The sequence below is a fragment of the Schistocerca piceifrons genome, chromosome 2 (assembly GCF_021461385.2).
Source record: "Schistocerca piceifrons isolate TAMUIC-IGC-003096 chromosome 2, iqSchPice1.1, whole genome shotgun sequence".
NCBI classification, from domain to species: domain Eukaryota; kingdom Metazoa; phylum Arthropoda; class Insecta; order Orthoptera; family Acrididae; genus Schistocerca; species Schistocerca piceifrons.
Genome location: NC_060139.1, coordinates 608,750,335 through 608,776,520, shown reverse-complemented (window position 1 = coordinate 608,776,520; position 26,186 = coordinate 608,750,335). Strand labels below are relative to the sequence as shown.

Below are 26,186 nucleotides of genomic sequence, written 5' to 3'. Positions count from 1 at the left end.
GTCAGATGCCTGGAGAAAAAGCCATTAGTGTGTGTGCCATTTCAGAGGCACAGGTAGAAAAGACAAAAAAAAGGGAGGCCATTATCCTCGCTATTGACATTCCTTTGTAGAAAGCACCGCAAATACGACACGCTCATTACTTGGAAAGATACTTACATCTTCACACCTGATTATGACAAGCGTCTTTCTCGAGAATCGAGAGAATTTTTACTGCCTTATGAAATGCCATATGGCTAATGAATGATGTTTCATGCCTTGCTTTGTACATATTTTCATTTTTTTAATATCTAGTTTCTAGCTGCACTGCAGCATTGGTTAAAATAAAATTTTATAGATGTACTAATATAAACATTTTCTGTCTACAGATCGAGTAAATAATAATTTTTTCAAAAAAATGAGGGAGCACAAAAAGACATTTACCTTCACAGGAACTGCATTCATAATTTTCTTTTCAAGTACTTGGTAACTTTTTTGGTAGAGTAACTTCTTGTGGTGCACCACTTTAATTACATAGACATTAAGATGCAATTATACATTACCTTTATCTGCATTGTTGTTTTTAGTGTAATGTTTTTTCTGCTTGAGCTTTGTCATGTTTAGATGCTGCTGTTTGCCAGGCGTAGTGCTAGTAAATTTCACTTTGCATTACTCTGTTAAGCCAGTTTACTACTGATTTATTTTTCTTGTTTGCTGCTCATTGCCTTATATTAGTTGTAATTTATGCTGCTTGCTTTGCAAATCTGCATTTTTTGTCATTCCTGTTTGTGTTAATTGTTTTGTCCTGATGCATTGCCTCGTCCCTTAGTTTAGCATCTGAGCTCAGTAGATTTAAGTTAGCTTAAGAGGGGGTAGACTATATAAGAGAATGAGTTGCGATGAATTGGAAGAAAGGTATTGAGAAGTTATACGAAAAAAGTACAGAAAGCAGGTATAGATAGGACCTTTTGGTAATAATGAAGAACGAAGGGAGATCTCCGAGAAGTAAAGAAAGTGTTTGTGGACACTTGTGTATTTATATTCTTCCTGTCTTAACATGTTCATCTGATAAGACTTATGTTGTAGAATGTTTCTAATACTCAGCTACATGAACTATGATGAGGAATACTGTTATCCTCAAATATAATTTGCATTAATAATATGTTATTTACTTTGTAAAGATGTTAGACATTATTAATTCTGTTCTGTTTTAATGCTCATGTGTGAAGTTGATGTTTTAAAAGTTATTCTGATCTTTTATGTATTTACTTATGTCATAATTCTTGTAACACCGATGTACATGTTTATTTCTATTCTTTTGTAAAGCCCCTATTACTACAAATGTTATCTGTATTATTATGTTTTTAATGATGTATTTTGTACCTTTCTTATTGTATTCTTATGTTATAAAATTGTAATTGACATCAGTTCATCAAATTAAGTACCTTGTGAGTTACATTTCACTGCACACGTTTCTGTTGGTCATGGTATATGGACAATTTGTGATAAGTAGGGACTGTTAGTGTTTGCACGTGTGTTAATAATTCAGCAAGGGACTGGATAACAGCATTGCTGGTTCTAAGGACAATTCCAAAAACTTTGTGAGTGCATAAGTGGTGGTTATGGACTTGCTATATTATCTGCAAGACTCTTCATTGGTGATTGTGCACCTGCACAGTCAGAACAGATGGCTGCTGGCCATCTCTACAAGGACTACAGTGGGTCTACACCTTTGATGACTCGCCAATACCATTATTTCTACAAGGACTACAGTGTGTCTGCACCTCTGGTGGCCCACCAATACCGTACTCTCTACCTGGACTACAGTGCGTCTACTCTGTGATGACCTACCTACCAATAGTCTTCAAAACTTCGACTGACTCTGCTGTGGGTTTGCTCTGTTGTGCCCCATTACCTGTCTGCATGTCAAGAATCAGCACTGTCTTTCCATTGGAAGGACAACACTACTTCTTCAAGACAGCATGGAAATCCACTACTTCTGTGTGCAATTTCTTTTACTAATGAGACTTTGTGAAAAAAAACTGTAATTACTATTATGATGAATGATCAGGACTATCTTTAGGGACTGAGAGAAAATTTTAGCTTTTGACCAGCATTGTATCAATAAGTGTGTACAATTGATATCTTTGTTATTGTAATTATAAAAAAAATTTTATCAAATCATTATTGGCCACTGTCCAAAACAATTTGTAAATTTTTTTGTGGGGAGCATGGGGGCTATGTAAGTAGGCTGTTTAGGTTTTTTTATTGGTAACGCCACCTCTGTATAAAAATCACTGGCTGTGCTGTGTGCAATCTGTGTCTAGTTTGCATTGTTGTCTGCCATTGTAGTGTTGGGCAGCGGCAGCTGGATGTGAACAGCGCGTAGCGTTGCGCAGTTGGAGGTGAGCTGCCAGCAGTGGTGGATTTGGGGAGAGAGATGGCGGAGTTTTGAAATTTGTCATGAACTGCTATATATATATTATGACTATTGAGGTAAATACATTGGTTGTTCTCTATCAAAATCTCTCATTTGCTAACTATGCCTATCAGTAGTTAGTGCCTTCAGTACTTTGAATCTTTTATTTAGCTGGCAGTAGCGGCGCTCGCTGTATTGCAGTAGCTTGAGTAGCGAAGATTTTTGTGAGGTAAGTGATTTGTGAAAGGTATAGTTTAATTGTAGTCAGGGCCCATTCTTTTGTAGGGATTATTGAAAGTCAGATTGCGTTGCGCTAACAAAATACACTCCTGGAAATGGAAAAAAGAACACATTGACACCGGTGTGTCAGACCCACCATACTTGCTCCGGACACTGCGAGAGGGCTGTACAAGCAATGATCACACGCACGGCACAGCGGACACACCAGGAACCGCGGTGTTGGCCGTCGAATGGCGCTAGCTGCGCAGCATTTGTGCACCGCCGCCGTCAGTGTCAGCCAGTTTGCCGTGGCATACGGAGCTCCATCGCAGTCTTTAACACTGGTAGCATGCCGCGACAGCGTGGACGTGAACCGTATGTGCAGTTGACGGACTTTGAGCGAGGGCGTATAGTGGGCATGCGGGAGGCCAGGTGGAGGTACCGCCGAATTGCTCAACACGTGGGGCGTGAGGTCTCCACAGTACATCGATGTTGTCGCCAGTGGTCGGCGGAAGGTGCACGTGCCCGTCGACCTGGGACCGGACCGCAGCGACGCACGGATGCACGCCAAGACTGTAGGATCCTACGCAGAGCCGTAGGGGACCGCACCGCCACTTCCCAGCAAATTAGGGACACTGTTGCTCCTGGGGTATCGGCGAGGACCATTCGCAACCGTCTCCATGAAGCTGGGCTACGGTCCTGCACACCGTTAGGCCGTCTTCCGCTCACGCCCCAACATCGTGCAGCCCGCCTCCAGTGGTGTCGCGACAGGCGTGAATGGAGGGACGAATGTAGACGTGTCGTCTTCAGCGATGAGAGTCGCTTCTGCCTTGGTGCCAATGATGGTCGTATGCGTGTTTGGCGCCGTGCAGGTGAGCGTCACAATCAGGACTGCATACGACCGAGGCACACAGGGCCAACACCCGGCATCATGGTGTGGGGAGCAATCTCCTACACTGGCCGTACACCACTGGTGATCGTTGTGGGGACACTGAATAGTGCACGGTACATCCAAACCGTCATCGAACCCATCGTTCTACCATTCCTAGACCGGCAAGGGAACTTGCTGTTCCAACAGGACAATGACGTCCGCATGTATCCCGTGCCACCCAACGTGCTCTAGAAGGTGTAAGTCAACTACCCTGGCCAGCAAGATCTCCGGATCTGTCCCCCATTGAGCATGTTTGGGACTGGATGAAGCGTCGTCTCACGCGGTCTGCACGTCCAGCACGAACGCTGGTCCAACTGAGGCGCTAGGTGGAAATGGCATGGCAAGCCGTTCCACAGGACTACATCCAGCATCTCTACGATCGTCTCCATGGGAGAATAGCAGCCTGCATTGCTGCGAAAGGTGGATATACACTGTACTAGTGCCGACATTGTGCATGCTCTGTTGCCTGTGTCTATGTGCCTGTGGTTCTGTCAGTGTGATCATGTGATGTATCTGACCCCAGGAATGTGTCAATAAAGTTTCCCCTTCGTGGGACAATGAATTCACGGTGTTCTTATTTCAATTTCCAGGAGTGTATTGTGTGTCAGTTTAAGGACAGTCCTGTATAATTGTTCAAAGGGGACGTTTCAACCTCTGTAAAAAGTCGCTAGAAGAACAGCGGTCACTTCTCATAGGGGACGTGGTTTTCGATCAACACTTCAGCTGTATACAGTTCCGCGCACCTTACGGTTATTCACAGAGAGCAGACGCATATAAACAGACTGAAAGAGGTTTTGCACTGACCTGTCACGTTTCACCATCGAAACTGAATGGCACGCACATTTCTTTTTTAATTGTTACTGCTGTAAATTGCAGATCATCCTTTGTTCTCTGTCTAGGATCTCCTCCTACATCTACATCTATACTCCTAAAGCCACCTTACTGTGTACGGTAGAGAGTACTTTGTATACCGATGTCACTTCCCCCTTTTCCTGTAACAGCAGCGTATGGCTCGCGGGAAGAACGATTGCTGGTAAGCCTCGGTGTGGGCTCGAACCTCTCCAATTTTACCTTCGTCATCTTTTCGCGAGATATACGTATAAGGAAGCAATATCTTGGCTGACTCTTATAGGAACGAACCCTCTCGGAAGTTCAAAAGTACACCATAACGTGATCCAGAACGCCTCTCTTGCATCCTCTGCCACTGAATTTGGCTGATCTACTTGACGCTTTATTTTATTATATTTATTTTTTGATTATTTAATTATTTGATATAAATAATTTTGTTGGATTTTGTCTTAGTATATTTTATAGAATTGATTTTTTAAATTATAGTTTACTGGTAATGTAAATATTTTATGAAATATTATTTTAAATTTTTTAAAGCTTGTAGGAAAACGCGCTGCTCTTCTTTCGATCTTCTCCAGTTTCTCTATCAGTCTTACGTGCTACGGATTCCGTACTGCTGAGCAATATTCAAGTACTGCTCGAACGAGTGTTTTGTAACCTACTTCCATTGTTGGTGAACTACATTTCCTGAGGATCCTTCCAGTGAATCTCATTCTGGCATCTGCGGTACTCCCGATTGGTTTCATGTGGTCATTTCACTTCAAATCGGTCCTTAAGCGTACTCGTACATATTTAGTGGAAGAATTGACTGTTCTGCAGTTTTGTAGTCATCTCCCTGCGTAGTCAAAATACGTTACATTCGTTTATGTTGTGGGTCATTTTCCACTTCCTCCACCAAGTGCCCATCTTCTGCAGGTGTTCCTGCATTTCGCTACAATTCTGTAGCGTCGTGACTTCTCTGTACATCATAGTATCATCTGCGAAAAGCCTCATGAAACTTTCCACATTATCTATTAGGTCACCTATAAATATTGTGAAGCCTCATGGAACTTTCGACATTATCTATTAGGTCACCTATAAATATTGTGAAGCCTCATGAAACTTTCGACATTATCTTTTAGGTCACCTATAAATATTGTGAAGAGTACCGGTCCTACAACACTCCCCTTGATGGTAAAAATGAGTAACATACACTCGGACTGGGGGTGGTGAGAATTCAACTACGTCGAAACTCTTTTTCAGGAAAGCTCCGAATAAGTATCTTTGGTAATATGGCTAACATCCTTGTGATACATGTTACAATGTCGTTCCCAATTACAGAACGGTATGTAAGTATTACGCGTGTGCTGAATTTGTATTGTGGTACCCGAAAATTAAACACTGGAAAGCAGCGAAATTAGGAGTCAGAAAGCAACAGATTTCTTCCGAAATGGACTATATAATTCAGAAGCCTGATGGATATTTATCGTCAACATAATCTTGTTAAAGATCGAAGAACTGGTTTATGTATTAAGGTGTATGCAACACATTTTATTCAGTCAGCATCATCGACCATTATGGAGTCACTCGAGATGAGGGTGATAAGTAAGCTGTACACTTTTTAGTTTGATGTTGTGGAGCAACATTCATACGTTATCAGACTTACATCTGTGGCAGGTGAGTAAGCCATTATGCTCCAAGGTTCGAGTACTTATCTTCCTGTGCTTCAAAGCGAGTAAATGACGTGAGTTGTAGGTGGGAAGGGACCACATAAATTAGCGTCTTAGTCATGTTACGCCACAGCTGTTCAGCAGTCGTTGTTTTATTCGTGATCGCTCATGATTTTCCTCTTAAGCTCTCTTAGACTCGGAGCAGGGCTCGCACGTAGTTCCAAGTGATTTCTTGCCGACAGAGAGGCAGCCGTTCGGTTCTGGAACGGCTTTGTAAGCCGTAAATTCACCCACACTGTGAGTGGGTGTGGTGTTGCTCAGTACCAACATCGCACCAATAGACATGATGGAATCACAGGACAAAATCCTGCGTGGCCCTAGGATGGACCTGCCGCTGCCAGATGTCTCTCTGGGAAAATACGTTTTCAGCAACATGTTGAAACTTGGGGACAAGACCGCACAGGTAAGTGATTGGCAATTCTCATTGTTTAACGACATAATTGTTCACGTCTAGTGCTGGGTATAGCCATCATGGTGGATACATTCCTGGTGTCTCTTCACTTGCCTTTCCCAATTATTATGCGAACTGTGGCTGCCTGCAGGTAGAAGAAACAGAGGAAGTCCTCAGCCGACTATTGCTTGATGTGTGTCACTCCAGGAATCTGGTGCCCATGTACTAGCTGATGACACTCATGCGTTCGCACCTTGACCCATTCTTACTGTGCAATAAGCTCTCGCCGGTATCTCAGAGGGTGGGACGTGTCGGCAAAGTGCGGTTTTAGGCACCCTGTATCAGTCTGGTAGTCTCGTTAGGGAGATGTCCAGCTATAGATACGTACTACACAGAGATTGTGCACTGCCCTTCCAAATAACACAGGGCAAGCGTAAATGTCCTCAGTGTAAGTGGTTAAGCACACTAATGAGCGTTCTTTAGCCTTCTGATGATGCTGATATTAGTCAGTTTCTTATTCATACAATATCGGTTGAAATTCGGCTTACGGACCAAAGTTACTGCCGGACACTGTGGTGCGTAATAATGCTCCTGGTTGGTGACATTCCGTTTTACTAGTGACGTTCTTTCAGTTTCCTGGTTTCACAAATGGTGACCACAAATTTGTGTTGTCTGATAGTAAAGATTTAGTTTGTTCTTCTTTTACAGGGTGTTTCAAAAATACTTTTACAAACTTTGGGGACAGGTTTTTCTCACCAAAACAAGAAAAAAATTCATATATACATATGCCCGTAATCTTTCGTTTTCGAGTTGTTGTTGAAAGCTGACGTTCAAAGGCTTTCCAGGTACAACCAAGCAACTTCACTTATCTATACGACTCATTGTATACTAGAAGGTGTTATGTTGCCATACGGACTGATTTACATTTGCCATTCGTCTGTCTCCAACGTGCCCATTGTATATACGTACTATAGTGAGTTAACTGAGAATGCTCACTTCAAACATGGTAGATATTCATGTCGTGACCTGGTAGACATGAATAACTACCACCTTTGAATGGAGCACTCTCAGTTAACTCACAACCTGTAGTATATGTTTACAATGGGCACGTTGATGACAGATGAATGGCGAATGTAAACAAGTCTGCCTTGCAACACAATGGAGCCCACGCTGGACGGCTTTATCAGATGGCGTCTCCAGACCAAAGACAACCGAGTCATCCAGCCTTTGGTGACGTGTATCGTCGCATTGCCGACACGGAATACGTAGCTCCACAGACTATAGAGATCACGTGTTGCTCGTACCACGTTCTGCGAGCTGGCGAAGAAGAGCCAGGTATCAGTGCAAGACAAGTGGCCGTGGCACGTGGTACATCTTCAAGTTTAACACGGAGGATACTTCACGAACAACTTACAGAACCGTATCATCTTCAACGTGCGCAGGGCCCTACGCCTGCTGATCACCCACCACGAGAGAACTTCTGCCGATAGTTTATTGCAGAAACCCTGCCAAACCGTTGTTTGCATTTTCAGCTTTGTTTACAGACGAGGCAACGTTTGGGAGACGCAGAATAACGAATTTCCACAACCAACACATATGGAACGATCGCAGTCCTCATGTTACAGTGCAGGCCAGACATTAGCATCAGTTTAAGATTAATGTGTGGGCTGGAGTTGTGGGTGACTGTCTGGTAGAGCCATACCTTCTCCCATCACATCTTAGAGCTGCAGTCTACAGGTATTTTATGTAGAATACCCTCCAAAACCCAGTAGGAGAAAACTGTGATTTATGCATGATGGAGCTCCAGCACATTTCGGTCTCAGTGTTCGAAATGCAAGGACTGGTATCTACCATGACAGACGGATATGTAAGAAGGACGAGTTTCGTGGCCTGCACGTTTCGCTAACCGCAGTCGTTTAGCTTGTTATGTATGGGGCCACCTTTAACAACTGGTCTATGCGGATCGTTACGCAGATGCAGAAAATCTTCGTCGAAGTGTCATGGATGCCCGTGAAACCTCTAGAAACTGTCAGGGGTACTTGAAAAGCTGCGACAATCCGTGATTCGACGAGTGCATGCGTGTTTGGAAGCAAGAGAAGAGAATTTAGAGCAATTATTATGAGTTTACGTTTTCATGAGCTACTGGAAATTGAAATAAGAACACCGTGAATTCATTGTCCCAGGAAGGGGAAACTTTATTGACACATTCCTGGGGTCAGATACATCACATGATCACACTGACAGAACCACAGGCACATTGACACAGGCAACAGAGCATGCACAATGTCGGCACTAGTACAGTGTATATCCACCTTTCGCAGCAATGCAGGCTGCTATTCTCCCATGGAGACGATCGTAGAGATGCTGGATGTAGTCCTGTGGAACGGCTTGCCATGCCATTTCCACCTAGCGCCTCAGTTGGACCAGCGTTCGTGCTGGACGTGCAGACCGCGTGAGACGACGCTTCATCCAGTCCCAAACATGCTCCATGGGGGACAGATCCGGAGATCTTGCTGGCCAGGGTAGTTGACTTACACCTTCTAGAGCACGTTGGGTGGCACGGGATACATGCGGACGTGCATTGTCCTGTTGGAACAGCAAGTTCCCTTGCTGGTCTAGGAATGGTAGAACGATGGGTTCGATGACGGTTTGGATGTACCGTGCACTATTCAGTGTCCCCTCGACGATCACCAGTGGTGTACGGCCAGTGTAGGAGATCGCTCCGCACACCATGATGCCGGGTGTTGGCCCTGTGTGCCTCGGTCGTATGCAGTCCTGATTGTGGCGCTCACCTGCACGGCGCCAAGCACGCATACGACCATCATTGGCACCAAGGCAGAAGCGACTCTCATCGCTGAAGACGACACGTCTCCATTCGTCCCTCCATTCACGCCTGTCGCGACACCACTGGAGGCGGGCTGCACGATGTTGGGGCGTGAGCGGAAGACGGCCTAACGGTGTGCGGGACCGCAGCCCAGCTTCATGGAGACGGTTGCGAATGGTCCTCGCCGATACCCCAGGAGCAACAGTGTCCCTAATTTGCTGGGAAGTGGCGGTGCGGTCCCCTACGGCACTGCGTAGGATCCTACGGTCTTGGCGTGCATCCGTGCGTCGCTGCGGTCCGGTCCCAGGTCGACGGACACGTGCACCTTCCGCCGACCACTGGCGACAACATCGATGTACTGTGGAGACCTCACGCCCCACGTGTTGAGCAATTCGGCGGTACGTCCACCCGGCCTCCCGCATGCCCACTATACGCCCTCGCTCAAAGTCCGTCAACTGCACATACGGTTCACGTCCACGCTGTCGCGGCATGCTACCAGTGTTAAAGACTGCGATGGAGCTCCGTATGCCACGGCAAACTGGCTGACACTGACGGCGGCGGTGCACAAATGCTGCGCAGCTAGCGCCATTCGACGGCCAACACCGCGGTTCCTGGTGTGTCCGCTGTGCCGTGCGTGTGATCATTGCTTGTACAGCCCTCTCGCAGTGTCCGGAGCAAGTATGGTGGGTCTGACACACCGGGGTCAATGTGTTCTTTTTTCCATTTCCAGGAGTGTAACTCAGAAACGAAGGATTTTGGGGCATATGTTTACACGAACGTTTGTACTTGTTTTCGTGTAAGAAACCTGTCTTCAAAGATTGTAAAAGAATTTTTGAGCGCGATGTACAATAAATGAGATCCTACGCATTTGTCAGGCTTCTCTCAATGGAACAGAGGACATATAGTTGCGTTGCAGTTACCAGATTGTCACCATAAGAAAACTTGTAGTAGTATTAAACAGATGATGATCTGTGCTATTTACTTTGAAAGAGTGAAAGACGACAAACTGTCCTATGAAAGACCCTTTCTGTGTTGCCATTGGTCCTTTGGGACTTTAAAATCAACAAAATATCTCCGGTCTCTCCGCACTGGAGACATCAGCAAATGATTGTAGTCTTCGAGCAAACCTTCCGTATGGTGACTGTCGAACCATTGATAGAGTAGCAGTTCCTTGATTACATTCTCATTTTCTGGTGTCAATCGACTGGTTGAACGTAGTATACAGGGTGTTACAAAAAGGTACGGCCAAACTTTCAGGAAACATTCCTCACACACAAAGAAAGATAATATGTTATGTGGACATTGTCCGGAAACGCTTACTTTCCATGTTAGAGCTCATTCTATTATTTCTCTTCAAATCACATTAATCACAAAATGGAAACACACAGCAATAGAACGTACCAGCGTGACTTCAAACACTTTGTTACAGGAAATGTTCAAAATGTCCTCCGTTAGCGAGGATACATGCATCCACCCTCCGTCGCATGGAATCGCTGATGCGGCCCTGGAGAATGGCGTATTGTATCACAGCCGTCCACAATACGAGCACAAAGAGTCTCTACATTTGGTACCGGGGTTGCGTAGACAAGAGCTTTCAAATGCCCTCATAAATGAAAGTCAAGAGGGTTGAGTTCAGGAGAGCGTGGAGGCCATTGAATTGTTCCGCCTCTACCAATCCATCGGTCACCGAATCTGTTGTTGAGAAGCGTACGAACACTTCGACTGAAATGTGCAGGAGCTCAATCGTGCATGAACCACATGTTGTGTCGTACTTGTAAAGGCATGTGTTCTAGCAAATGGTTCAAATGGCTCTGAGCACTATGGGACTCAACTGCTGAGGTCATTAGTCCCCTAGAACTTAGAACTAGTTAAACCTAACTAACCTAAGGACATCACAAACATCCATGCCCGAGGCAGGATTCGAACCTGCGACTGTAGCGGTCTTGCGGTTCCAGACTGCAGCGCCTTTAACCGCACGGCCACTTCCGCCGGCCCGTGTTCTAGCAGCACAGGTAGAGTATCCCGTATGAAATCATGATAACGTGCTCCATTTAGCGTAGGTGGAAGAACATGGTGCCCAATCAAGACATCACCAACAATGCCTGCCCAAACGTTCACAGAAAATCTGTGTTGATGACGTGATTGCACAATTGCATGCGGATTCTCGTCAGCCCACACATGTTGATTGTGAAAATTTACAATTTTATCACGTTGGAATGAAGCCTAATCTGTAAAGAGAACTTTTGCACTGAAATGAGGATTGACACATTGTTGGATGAACCATTCGCAGAAGTGTACCCGTGGAGGTCAATCAGCTGCTGATAGTGCCTGCACACGCTGTACATGGTACGGAAACAACTGGTTCTCCCGTAGCACTCTCCATACAGTGACGTGGTCAACGTTATGTTTCGTTGACTGGTTCTCACGCTGACAAAACATTGCACTGACTGCGAAACCACGTTCGTGATGAACACTAACCTGTTGATGCTACGTACTGATGTGCTTGATGATAGTACTGTAGAGCAATGAGTAGCATGTCAACACAAGCACCGAAGTCTACATTACCTTCCTTCAATTGGGCCAACTGGCGGTGAATCGAGGAAGTACAGTACATACTGACGAAACTAAAATGAGCTCTAACATGGAAATTAAGCGTTTCCGGACACATGTCCACATAACATCTTTTCTTTATTTGTGTGTGAGGAATGTTTCCTGAAAGTCTGGCCGTACCTTTTTGTAACACCCTGTATACTCTTCAAGAAATTTTGTAGAAGATATATACGGTCACTTTCTAAATACGGTTTAGGTCGTTGTAGACTTTCATTTGACGATGGTTTGTTTCGACAAATAAACTTCAGATCTGTTTATATCAGGTCTACAAGTAAAAATTCACTAACATTACCATTAATTATAGAGTGTCAAATCAAGGACTCAAAACCAACATTGATCCGACATAGCACGATTTGATGAGTTCTTCATGTCTTTCTCCGTAGACGACAGCCTAATTACGTATAAAGGTACTGATAACAGTCTGTCTCTCGACTTTACTTCCTGTTGTTTTCATGCTCTTTATACTGATAAGAGTGTGCATTTTGAGATTAAATTCTACGTTTACTTGGCACGTGGCGAGACATCACTCACCGAAGATCTAATTACATCATATTGTTGCTTGTGCACAACAATCCAAATGAGAAACTTCCTGGCAGATTTAAACTGTATGCCAGACCGTGACACGAATCTGCGACTTTTGCCTTTTACTAAAGTGCGCGTCATTTCTGACGGCAGCCGAGTTTAGGTTCGTTCTGCGCATCTGACGTCACAAAACACAGTCAGCCAATGAACAGAGAACGACGTTGGCAGAGCTCGACTGCAGTGCAGATTTAACAAGATAATAATAAGTTGTCTCTTCCTCTATGAATAGATGATGAATGCAGCTAGCCGCTAACTTTGTGTAATGTCTTGTCTGTATAGACGTGTATCTGTTGTCTTTAAGACCCTTTCACCTTCACACATAAATCTATACAGTAATGTAAGGGCCTCCCGTGTCTTGGCTGATCCGTGATAAGACAGGCGAAAAGTTACACTAATGGAGGATTATTAGTATTATCTCTATTTTCATTCGCTCTCTCTCTTTCTCTCCTTTATCTATGTACAGTTTTTATTATAATATTTCATTAGGTGAAATCAGCCAAATAGGATCTTTGGTGGAGTCCTTCGTCTTGGTAATCAGCAGCTGGCTTGCTGTAAGAGATCTTTACATTTATTATTACTGTTAAACACTGTATTCAGTCGGGAGAATCAATCGTGTGGACAATTTGTTCCTTTTACGAAAAATTGCGAATTCCAGATGTGTACGAAGCCTTTTTGGACGATTTGACACAGACTCAGTGATTGCAGGCTCTCTTCGACACAGCTAAAACTTCCCCACTAATTACAGGGGCAACGTGATCATCAAATGGTTCAGAAAAAAAACTCATTCGTTCATTCACTCCGGAACAAAAAGCCACAAACCTTACTTATGAAGGAAATTGTGTATTAAATCCATCTCCATTACATGTCCAGATCTCCGGTGATTCCACGTCTTAAGTATTTTCCGTTTACACTCTCTTTCTATTCAAACAAACCGCTAGTGGCACAAAAGTTAATTCGCTCGATTTAGCGAGAAGAAAATCAGAATATGCATCTCTCAGAAATACGTCAATCCCTCAATCCCTACTCCAGAAACTGTCCTAGTTACCACTCTAACAACCATGGAGAATGCATATATGCATCTCTGTTATTTCAAAGAATAAACGCGCTAGAAAATACTTTGGCGTCGTCTAGCTGTTGCCACATATGTTACGAGAAAATCAGATCACATACTTTTCCACAGTGAATGAATGTGGATGGTTTGATTGACAATGATTAATTGGTGCGTGGTAGAGGGTATTTTCTGTGGGGACGTTACACAGAGCACGGACGAGTGTCTTCAGTTTTAGAAATGTTCAGTCATAAATAAAATAATTGAACAAAAGGAATGTCTTGATAGCAGACTTTCTCTTATAGAAAGTTTGGAAAAAGCATTCTTTATACCAGTTGCTTCATATTCTATTAATTAATTACACCAAACAAGCAATGAGCCTCCTAATAGCGATAGCAAGGAAAGGTGTTTGTATCATCTCACTAACCGCTTTTTCGCAATAAAGAACAGCGGTAATTGTTTGTTTCCTATTTTACTTCGACGAAACGTGAGTAATTCATAGTCATACCAACAGTGTTTGTCGGTGTTTTGCGTGATGGTTTAAAGTCCTCCGGAAGATATACTGAACGACAAGCTGCGTTAGCGTAATGGTTAAAGTGTATAGCTACTTAGCGAAAGATTCTGAGTTCAAAGCTTGTTCGATGCTTAATATTTTCTTTATTTAAAAACAATAACGAAGTGTCTTACTTCATGAATTTTATTCGTTTGAATGTAATTTTTTGAAATTTGTAGTGGCAGCTAAAATCGACCATACGGAAAGTATACGCTATGGACTTTTACCTCTGCAAACTCTTCAAAATTTCGTGCAATGGTTTACTACATCTAATGCTGCACAATAACTGCGTTGAACATCGAAACAAAATTAAGTCATTTATAGGGGCAAGGTATCAGTCAAGACGATGGGTAAAAATCAAATTTTTGGGCCAAATAGTTTTTGTGAAATCGAATGATAAAGTGTGTCAAAGCAGTCGAAACACCATGTGTCTGCACAGGCGAGCAGTTCAATGATGACAAAATCAGGCACATCGCGGAATGCAGCGAAAGGATTAATGCGGTCGTGGTGGCTTTACTTCATAAACTGCGCGCTTTCCCCGAAACGAAAGTCTGCGAACTATACTATGGCGCTGCTTCTCTTGGCGCGTACAACTGGCAACGCAGCAATCTCCCGCGTCTGGGCGGGCATGTGCGAACCGCCAAGATAAAAGAATTGAACTATAGGAAGTTTTCTACAGACATACATTTTTTCTCTTTTTCTCTACTGTATTTCGCTCGCTATTGTTCTCATCCTTTGGTGTGGGTGGGACATCACACAGCACACCCTCAAGTTGATCGTTGAATAATTCACTTAGCTATTTTTTATTTTTTATTTATTTTTTGTTACAAAGGTCAGTCGGCGCTCTGACCGACTGAGATACCGAAGCTTGCCTCACTACCCGCCCTTACGGCTCAACTTTCGGCAGTAGCTCGTCTCCTACCTTCCAAACGTCACAGAATTTCTGCTGCATACCTCGCTGGACTAGCACCGCTGGAAGAAAGGATACTGCAGAGACGTGGCTTAGGGGATTCACAGCTCTCGCGCTACAATAATCAGCGTCATAGCCGACGCAAAATGACAGTAGTAGTATGACGATATAAAAGTGTTTTCTAGCCGTCCTTACAGCTGGTGATAAGGAGGAGCTCGATGACCAGAGACAGAGGTCAACAAACTCATGAAACGCAATAAGTTGTCTCGTTTGCTCCTCCATCTGTGACGCATAAGTCACCCATAGAGTATATGGTAGGTCGCACATGGGGTACTGTGACCATTCTACCCTCTTCGAATACAATATCGGATGATGCACAGAATGTACAGTCATCATGTAACCTAGAACGTAGTTAATTTTGCCGTAACGATCCATGAGCCGCATACAAAAAAAGAGTTTTACGTTTCTTGATTCATTATGAAATTTTAAAAGTAAGCTTTTACATTGTGCACAACGTCCCTCCTCCAGTGTCTCCCACCAGAGATATTTGAGCATTTCTCAGATCCTCGTTCTCTGACCTGTCACAGCCGTGACGAATCACCCAGCTCTTTGTTGAATTCTCTGTCTCGTCCGCTATCCAAATTGCAGGACGTCTGAAGCCGTCCTCGCATGGGGCGAGACATCTAACGTTGACGTAGAAGCGGATGGGAAATACGAACTCACGTGAGACAGCTCCGCGTCACGTGGGACCATTTGAAACTGTAGCGGCTGTATCTCGTTCGCAAACTCGCGAAAAATTCTTATGTCAGTTCTATTACAACGTGATCTTCCTCCTCTGTCCATGTGCTGTCCATGTTTCGTGTCTGTAGTACACAGCCACGCGGGGTAGCCTTGCGGTCTGAGGCGTCTTGCCGCGGCTCGCGCGGCTCTCACTGTCGGAGGTTCGAGTCCTCCTTCTGGCATAGTTGTGTGTGTTATCCTTAGCATAAGTTAGTTTCAGTTAGATTAAGTTGTGGTTAAGAATAGGGACCGATGACCTCAGCAGTTTGGTCCCGTACTCCTTACCACAAATATTCAAAGTTATAGTACACATAAATAAAAACTTTAGTATCCTTGAACGTGTTATAACACAAAAAGGAAAGTTCCATCTAGGCAGTATGAACATCAGCCCATAAAACCTGACGAAACCGGACAACTCACTCCTAAGAGAGAACGCACTTATATTTACATAACACAGAATATGGCAGAAAGTCCCAGAAACTTTTTAGATAACGTGATGATTAAAAAAAATTAGTATACAGCAAAACGCGAAGCCACACACACTGTTTGGTAATTCAGGGCCTCTACAAGCAGTGCTGCGCTGAATTCCGACAACAGAGAACTTTGTATTTTATGCAATGATATTCCGAAGGCTTTAATCGTCGTTATATTATGAACTGGGATTTAATTATAATAAATTATATGAAGAACGACTAGTCTTCAATATGCAGTCTCCTTGAAATGGCGTACTTAGATAATACACGAGCTATAATATGAAAATAACTAAATAACACAGGGTGTCCCACTCGAAAGAGGCTCCCCAAACATGTGTAGCAATTCCGCTGATATTTCACCATGTAATCTGTGACATTTGATGCGGCAACACTGCACTCTGCAACATCGTTTACGCAACAGTGTGTTTCCGCGCTTCGCTGTGGCTGGAGCTCAGTGTTTAGTGTTCAAGTGACAATGTATCGCTACTCCGTTGGAGAGCTCGTGTTTCTGGTGAAACAATATTCGATTACTAGTTTCATTAAGATATGTCAGCGAATGTGTTCTGAGCGGTTTGGTGGCCAGCATATACCGCCTAAATGCCGTATACAGAAATTAAAGAAAAAGTTGGAGAGAAGTGGAACGGCGCTGGAGTTTCACGGCGGGGCAGTCGCCAATATCGGAAGAAAGTGACTGACGTGAAACAACGATTGTTGACTTCTACTGCAAAGTCTGTTCGACGTTTAACTCAGGAATGTGGACTCTCACGGAGAACATATCGCGGAATTGCGAAGAAAGCAGACATGTATCCACACAGGTTTACAGTTGTTCAGGAAGTGAACGCCAATGACAAAGACAAATGCATTGCATTTTGTCATCGGTTTCAGAAGTTTATTGCTCAGAGACTGTGAATATTGCAGTACACGTGGTTCAGTGATGAGGCGTGGTTCCACCACTCCCGCTATGTAAACTCTCAGAATACACGTCTGTAGTGTCATGAAAATTCACATGCACTGGCCGAGCAACCCCTGCATTCACAGGAGATTGGCTTGTTCTGTGCAGTATCATATCGTCGCATCATCGGACCAATTTTTTGCGAGTCTACTGTCTCAAGTTCAGGTAACATCGAATGTTTCGGGAATTTCGTGATCTAGTTGGACGATGAAGAACTTACACTCAGCTGGTACCAACATGATGACACAACATACCACACGTCTCGAGTGACCTAACAGCCAAGATCTACAGGAACAAACCAGAAAACTTGAAAGGATTTACGCGAGATCATCATCAGTGAAATCCAGGCAGTGACACATGAGCTTCTGTCAGCAAAATTGGAGAATCTGCCGCGTCGTGTGCAAGTGTGTTTACAAGTCGAGGGCGGTCACTCCCCAAATCTTTCGTGACTCACCTTTATTTCCCCATGAACAAGTTATGAAATGTTCAATTTTTTCATGTTCTGATTGTTATGCAAAGTCTTGATGTGTAATTTAAGCAAATGTTTGTTTGTGGGGTCTCTCTCGAGTGGGACATCCTGTATGTGTAATATATTACGAAAATACAAGACATCCTATGTATAACGACGCAGTTTTGAAAGGTCCTCAATGTACTGATGCTTAGAGACAGTATATATTCTTAGGATGTAAGTTAATATGAAACACACCAAATATGGGCTTCAGCTGAAAACGGCAAATACAATACTGAATACCATAAGTTCTATTTCTGGCGTATCGAGTGATCTTGCCTCTTACTGGTTTAATATTTGGTAACACATTGCCGAAATATCGCAGAACTTATTTTGTGTTTTAAACGAGGCAATGGCTCCTCAGTGTGAAATAACAGGAACTGTCATCACAAAAATCGTAAGGCTCCATGTCGTTAGCTGACTCGTCCCACTTGAGGACGGCGCGTAGAACTACATACTGACTCGTCTGTAATAAGCAGAGATCGTGTGGGAAACAAGAATTTCAGTGTTCCAGGAACAATGAGATAAATGACCAAATATAAGCAGCTTACCCCAGAAATAATTTGTTAGACCGCGAGCCGTTTAGTTATTTTTCATATTCTCGATTATTTTAGAAGGATATGATGACAGCATGTTTCAGCTTGACAGCTTAGCCGATAACAAGAATGAGCACTGGGACCCACAAAATAATCGCAAAGAAATAAAATAATAAAAAATGTAGCTGTAAAACTGTTATTGAAACACGTTTGCTTTTATCCTGGTATTATTTGCTTTTCGCTTTAGCGTCAGCACCTTATGCCATATTTCGGACAGTGGAGTTGTCATTTGTTTTTACACTGGCAGTCTGCCTTTCTTCACTACGCAGTCACCCCTTTATTATCGTGAGAGCCATCTGTCTGCAAATCGTGTAAAGATCGTCCTACATTTTTTCATGTTGTGTTTTTAAAGCGGAGATACGAAATAACCGCGACCTTCATGTACGATGGTGTGCGACTCACGTGATCACTACACCAAGGCCAAAGAGCAGGTGTTGATAAGACACATACAAGATACTGAATAAGAATAAGTCAAAACAAGTATGATACCTGTAACTGGGGATCCATTATTCTATAGCGTACTAAGAAGATTGCAGTTTTGTGTGTAGCCTCAAGGCAATTTTTGACAGCTTTGGTGTGGATGGCGGGTTACTTTCTGTAATTTTGTCTTACGAATAAACAAACATTAACATTACGAGGATATAAATGACACATATGCTTCCGTCTTTTTTGGTTTCTATGCAGAACTAACAGTAACTGACGAATGAGGGAATTAACTGTAGCATAGTCTGAAAAGTATACAGTGACTGTCGCTGTAAAATGGCAGCGATTGTAGTAATAGATCTGTGCGAGCATCGGGAACCGAGGGAGGTGGAGTGGTGTTTAAAATTCTTAACTCGAATTCGACAGAAGCTGTTTCAGGTGTCCTGATTTAAGCTGTCTTTGGTTTACCCAAATACTTGAAGGGATGGCGCATTAATCAGCCAGTGGTAGCCTCCTCACCTACACTTTTCCAACTGAGCTACCCTCCAAAGCTAATCATCTTGACGTCGCAGAAACGCTAATCTCCAACCTAGCTTAACAGATGGCAGATTCAAGGAAATTTATGAAAAATCTATGCTGAGAGACCTTCGAAGAAAGATTCCAACAATATCTAGATAAGATACTTGTAAAAATAAAAGAAAAAACGGAAAATTTCTTGTTCCTATTAGACTGTTCCCTTAAAAGAATTCAAGCAGGCACTCTTTCGACGCTGCATCCATAAACAGAACGGAAAGAGAGCCAAGTACGTGGCAACAGGAATGTGTTACCTGCTACACTTTCTGCAGCGACTAAAATTGTGTCGATGAAGAGCAATGACCAAAAGTTCAACGTGCTATGGAAAAGAGAAAGTTGAACGGGTGAATGATGAGCTAACTGCACAGGAAAGAATTACTTCCTGTTTCGAATAAGTATGTGAGGCAAAGACAACGAAGAAAAATTCACTGGACAGACAATGAACCACGTCCCCCAATTGGTACGAACAGAATGTAGTCTCTCGGCGGTTCACGGCACAACGATGTTATTTATACCCTGTTTAGCGAGGCAGAATTCCCGGACAATGGAAGCACTGTCTGAACCGCGATTTAACATACCAATGTTTTTTACGGAAGTTTTGTGTTACATGAAATGTTGTTCTAGGCCTAAAACAAAACACCATCGACTAAGTGGAATCACTCGGGAACCGGATCGATATATAGACCCAGTTGCGCAGGAAATATAATGGTTCATACAAGACAATTGTCTGCAGTAATGGCGGATGCCACTAGAGAAGTTGTTTCCAGGGGACACAGGAAAAGTTGTTTTCACGCGCGGCGTCCAGCAGGGTACATTCCATGCACGGCAGTGCGTAAGTTGTTCCGTTTATCGATGAGTCATTTACATCGAGGCTAGGTTTTGAAAGAATAGAGGGACCCCTTTTTACTTTGCAGAACGGTTCCCGTTGCACGTTCCCCTGGGTGAAATGTGTTAGCAAGCACAATCAAAGGAACGCCAAAAAATAATGTCCTGGTGTGGAGAAACATCATGCTGGATGGCCGAACAAAACTTTACGTTTCCGTTGATGTTAGAATACCATTGGTCCCCACAAGTAAAGAGTTGAGGTACACGTTTGACTTTTTGTGCATCCTAGTTGCTCCAAACTTCCCCTACACGAAAAATAGTTGCTGCCGGATTCTAGTTGCTCTGATACATCAGTTTTATGTAATGTGATGTGTGTAAATAGACCAAGGGTCAGATAGAGTTTTACTGCACAGCTATTCGACCAGTTCCTGCGCATTTTTCATCGCTCTTAGGCCTTTTCCATGTTGGATAACGAAACAGAAAATGGATTTGTTTAGTCCGCATGAGAGAGTCACTGAAAAGGTCAACCAACGGCAGTAAGGCACCTTCGAAGTAAGGCACTGCATCGCGGATAGGATTATTCACTAAATTACAGGTGTCTTGCTCCAAAATTTTTCCAACATATATCTCGCCTAAGAGAAAGCATCGTTTATATGAAGACAGCGACCACCTTTCTTCCTCAGTAGCCTTCGGTAACTGAACAAGGAAGAGGGAAGGGAATGATAGCTGTACAGTAAGTACGCTCCTCACTTAGTGACTTCCTTCATACACCATCGGGTGCCTTTTAGAGTACAGGCGTATGTATGAATCTCAGTCTCGTTATGGCTTTTCAAATGACAGCGTCGATGTCATAGCACCATATAAACCGTGGACAGCACCACAGTTAGAAATAATATTTTTTCCAGCGTAAATCAGTTCTGCATTAACGCATTGACATATCTACCAAGTTTCGTTGCCGTATGATAATTACAGCCCGAAATGGACGTCCGTGAGTAGCTGCACTTTAATTATAATCACCAGGTGCCCAAAACAGTATTTAATTTGAGAAACAAATTCAAAAAATTACGTCCATTTGCTCATCACTGTATGGAAGTGAATCATGGACAACAGGAAAGATAATCTAAGCATTCAGATGTAGTTCTACGGAAGTATGCCGAAAAATGGATCGATAAGATAAGAAATGAAGAACATCTCCCCAGAATAGGCGAGGAACGGTTGATGTGGAAAACACTGACGAGAAGGAGGTACAGGATGGCAGGAAGTGTGTTATAACATTCGGGAATAACTACCATGGTACTGGAAGCAGCCGTAGTGCAACATTCCTTTCGTCTGTTATTCACAGCTTCTGTGGTGAAATCATACTCGCTGCTGTGGTCGCATCCACGCACAGGGGCATTATGCGACTTAACTGCTGCCTACGTGCAATCATTGGCGGACTCGGATTAACACTCAGCAGTACTATCCTACTATATCAATTTAAATAAGGGCCACATTCCTTACTTTATGACGCGAAACGGGGATAATCTTCTCACTACTCCAAAGTAAATAATTAAAACCCCTGCAGCAGTGCAACTACCCACCTCCATAGAAGAGTTCGCTAACGTACACCTGTGCAGTGGAGCTCAACAAGGAGATAAGCTGGGTCGAATCTTGGGGTGGAAAATTTTCAGAAATTATATTTGGCTATCAAGCGGAGTCTGTGCATTGGTATACGATTTCCAATGATCAGCCTTATCGCCAATATCCTGGATTAAATTCCAAACTTCCTGTGCCACATTTGATGGTGGTCTGTCTGTCAGATGGGGACCTTAAGCTCAGTTGCCCTCTTGGTGCTGTTCGAGAGGAGGAGGAGGCTACATACAAGCGTTACCGGTTTTCACCATCTCCCTTCCCTTCATCCATAATGTTGAGTGGTAATTAAGATAGGTAAATAAATTAGTGAAATCAATGTGAAGTGAAGTAGAAATTAGAAAATAAATGAAAAACTTAGTTTAGTGAGAATAGTTACAAAACTGGCAAACAGCGGGCAGAGCAGCAGTGGCAACGGCCGGCACTTGCAAGTCAGCACTTTCAGGAGAAGCCATCGCCCTTCCCACATAAGCAGAAGCTGTCGATTCAGCCATCAGGACATCGCCCGACCGGCTCACGTGTTTCTCAATTGTCACACGTGATCAAAGGCCATCGCCTACATTCCAAGACCCAATGACTGACATTAAGAAGATTCTTCGAGAAGCTTTTCAACGTGACAGAAGAGGCAATGACCGTGAAGTCGTTCACCTCTAGTGAAGTGAAGTAATTAAATACGTGAGACGCACTGGGTCCGACAGTAGTTTTCAGTTCAGTTTCAGTTCGAGTTCAGTACAGTTCAGTCGGTGCTGAAGACTGTCATATAGGAAGAGACTACATCGTACACAGAAGCACCAAGTCCATCGCTGTGATGGAGTAGCAAGCAGCAGCCTCGCCGCCAGAAGACAGAAGTTAGAAGGTATTTGAAGACTGATTTTACGTACATGGGTGACTCGTGAGGATGGGAAGGAGACGGCCTCACATCAGCAGTCACCTGTGAGATGGTGATGAAGATATGACAGCCGAAGACTATCAAGCTGGAGTCCGTTGTTCGAGTCCGGGACACTGGCCTTCCCACGCCGCACCGCTCCGCTGGCCGACGCACAACACTGACACACACCGGCCACATAGAGACGAGAAACACGGGACGCCACATCCAAGGTATCACCATCCGATTCACGACTTCGTTCTCAATAATTAAACAAGCCACCTCACGATGCACGTCTCCAGTCAACTGGGCGAAACAGCGACACGAGATACACTCCGCCTGGCGTAATCAGACTCCGCCGCTCACACGCCGAAGGCTTCACAAACGACACAGCTGCCACTCTCCCAGCCAGAACTATCCAGTAAGGAAACCTTTGCACAAATCTTTCAATAAAAATTATCTTATGTAAAAATGCTGCTTCATTCTATCTCATACCCGAGAGCCAAGGAAGAACCCACCCTGCCCACATGTTGTTAAGAGAGAAAAAGTAATTTATTTAGTGTTTTTCACCCTGACATAATGCTTTAGAATCAAATGCCCTTTGCAGTAACGCTCATGCTGACAACTGACTAGCATCAAAAGAGGTTACCCAGTTACACTAACACAGAACCAGCACTGCACTATATAAGTAAAAACCAGAGTCATTTATACGAGATAGATACACACTAGAGCCCTCATAACACCTGACACCTCAAACCATCCCCAGTAGGACGCTGTCCAGGCAGGACATTGATGCAGGATTCCTGCCCTGCCCCCCAAAATTCATTCCTGATTATGAGACTCCGTTTTATGTTGACCACTTTCAGAAATATTCCGGAATCCAACCATTGGACTATTTTACAGACCGCTTCCAGCTGGAAGCAGACAAGCTGCAAGCGGGGAAGCATTTGACTCCGAGATGACGAAAATAGCTTATCACAAAACGCAGGAGTGTAGAAGTTGTGCAGAGAGCATGAGAAATGGATAATGGAAAACGGGCCTCGTAATGTGTTGATTATGGAGAGGATGGAAAGAATGGGGAAGAGGAAGCTGAAAGGAAGAGGAGCAGGCTTGAGCATAAATTACATGTTCCTGTAAAACGTCCCACTACCGTTGATGGCCAAGCGGGATTACCCGAGCGGTCTTAGGCGCTGCAGTCATGGACTGTAGGGCTGGTCCCAGCGTAGGTTCGAGTCCTCCTTCAGGTATGGGTGTGTGTGTTTGTCCTTAGGATAATTAAGGTTAAGTAGTGTGTAAGCTTAGGGACTGATGACCTTGGCAGTTAAGTCCCATAAGATTTCACAGACATTTGAACATTTTTGAACTACCGTTGATGTAGTTGAACCTGTCGATTCTGTGAAGAGTAGGACACATTTTTCCAGTTGCTTAGACGATTTTTTTAGTGAAATGTATATGATATCATAATACACGTTCCTGAGAATGTATGTGATGCACAGAGTAATGACATTGCTAGAGTTAAGGAATCTAATGTAGAAGTACCATCTCCAATATCCAATAGCATTGTCGAGTCTGGGTGTGGGCAGTACCGGAGTGACAGCAACATGGATGATGTAAGTGCAGTAGTATTTGCCCCATTGGGTGATGACGTTAATGGGGGAGACCCTGCGCCAGACGCACAGGGAGGTACATATACTGGTGATTTTTGCGTCGTGCGGAGTGGAACTGCAGATAGTTTTGTTGTTTTAGATACTAAGGGGAATGCACAAAATGTTGCTGATGGTTATGTTGCAGCTATTGTGGCGTAAATGGTAAGGGCACATATATTTTCCACAACCAGGATGAACAGAGGAAAACAAAGAGGAGACGAGTTCGTAAAGCGGGTGATCACGTCGACAGGGCTGAATCTGTACTAGAAGGGGAGAGTAACAGTAGCAGGAAACTAGGCTACAGTGAGGGGCCGAGTCTTCTCCGTGCAGGAGGCAGTGCAGCGTTGCTATGCAGTCAACGAGAAAAAGTAAGAAGTCTTTTGAAAACGTAAAAGAAGTAGTGAAACAGTCAACATAGTGCGTTGCATTACCATCTGCAGTGGGTCATGATAGCAGGCATGCAAAGGGATTGCGAGACGAGGATACACGAGCACAGAAGTGACTGCACCGCGCAGTAGGTTGATATCATCACACCAGCGGAAGTCTCTTGTTATGGATGACGTGACTAGGTACTGGGTTTTAGAGAAACAAATGTGGGCCAGAGGCATGTAAATGAATCTTGAGGTAGAGGCACTTCTCGTCACTGGAGACCAGCAGCACCACTACGACGCCGAAGTTAGCTCTGGACAACAAGACGACTGGACACTGCCAGTAGCAGGCTAGGGTTCGAGACCAGGCTGCAGCTGCCACCAGCACTAAGTCCTTCACGGGACTTGGTGCCCCAGCTCCGAAGACCTGCCGTCTGTGGCTGCTACCACTGATGCTGAGACTCGCACCTCTGCAGAAGCCGCCGTCCGATTTTTGCCAGAGGGCAGTCAGTTGAACCCAGCGCACAGCCACGTGCTGCCGTGGAGACGAGTGTAGAGTGAAGGATCATCAGGGCTTCACGCGGCCAAGGGAAGTAGCGCCACTGACGTGAACGGCTGTGGCACCGAAAGGTCGCCGGCCTACGTTCAGCACAGGAGGGCGCCGCCTCAGCATCCAGGGTGGACACCGCCGTTCGTGCGTGACCCCGGCCAAGAAGAACAGACGGAGGCGTGCTTGTCTCGCTGAGCCACAACACGTCATGTATTGAAGTTAAATGAAATCAGTCTTTACTGTCAACGGTGTTTCTATTGGGCCCTCCAGACAACCAGTACCACCTCACACCAGTCTCACTCTTCAACACATATATCGATTTTCTCTTAACATACTTCTATACCTCCCGCCATCTCTCCACATTCAGATGTCTTCTTGTGCATTTAACCTGTTATTAAGTTATTTTACATTAATGGCAATTTACATTAATATCACACAAAAGTAGAACAAGAACTACAATTCCATTATAAGTAAACCGGCCAGAGTGGCCGAGCGGTTCTAGGCGTTACAGTCTGGAACCGCGTGACCTCTACGTTCGCAGGTTCGAATCCTGCCTCGGGCATGAATGTGTGTGATGTCCTTAGGTTAGTTAGGTTTAAGTAGTTCTAAGTTCTAGGCGACTGATGACCTCAGCAGTTAAGTCCCATAGTGCTAACAATTAAATACCCTCCCTCATGCGGTTATAGTTGGTGGGGACTTCAACCTTCCCTCGATATGTTGGCAAAAATACTTGTTCAAAACCGGTGGTAGGCAGAAAACATCTCCCGAGATTGTCCTAAATGCTTTCTCCGAAAATTATCTCGAGCAGTTAGTCCACGAACCCACGCGAACTGTAAATGGTTGCGAAAACACACTTGACCTCTTAGCCACAAAATATCCAGAGCTAACAGAGAGCATCATGACTGATACAGGGATTAGTGATCACAAGGTCGTTGTAGCTAGGCCCAATACCGTTTCTTCCAAATCCACCAGAAACA

General features: G+C 44.1%; 1 protein-coding gene across 1 annotated transcript in view; it reads left to right on the top strand.

Annotated features, from left to right (window-relative positions):
• Nucleotides 1–6,425: 6,425 nt before the first annotated feature.
• LOC124775656 (4-coumarate--CoA ligase-like 1) overlaps nt 6,426–26,186 on the top strand; it is a 103,556-nt gene continuing 83,795 nt past the window's right edge. The window contains exon 1 of the mRNA XM_047250484.1: nt 6,426–6,506. Within this exon, the coding sequence (XP_047106440.1) occupies nt 6,426–6,506 (81 nt within the window). The remainder of the gene's footprint in view (nt 6,507–26,186) is intronic.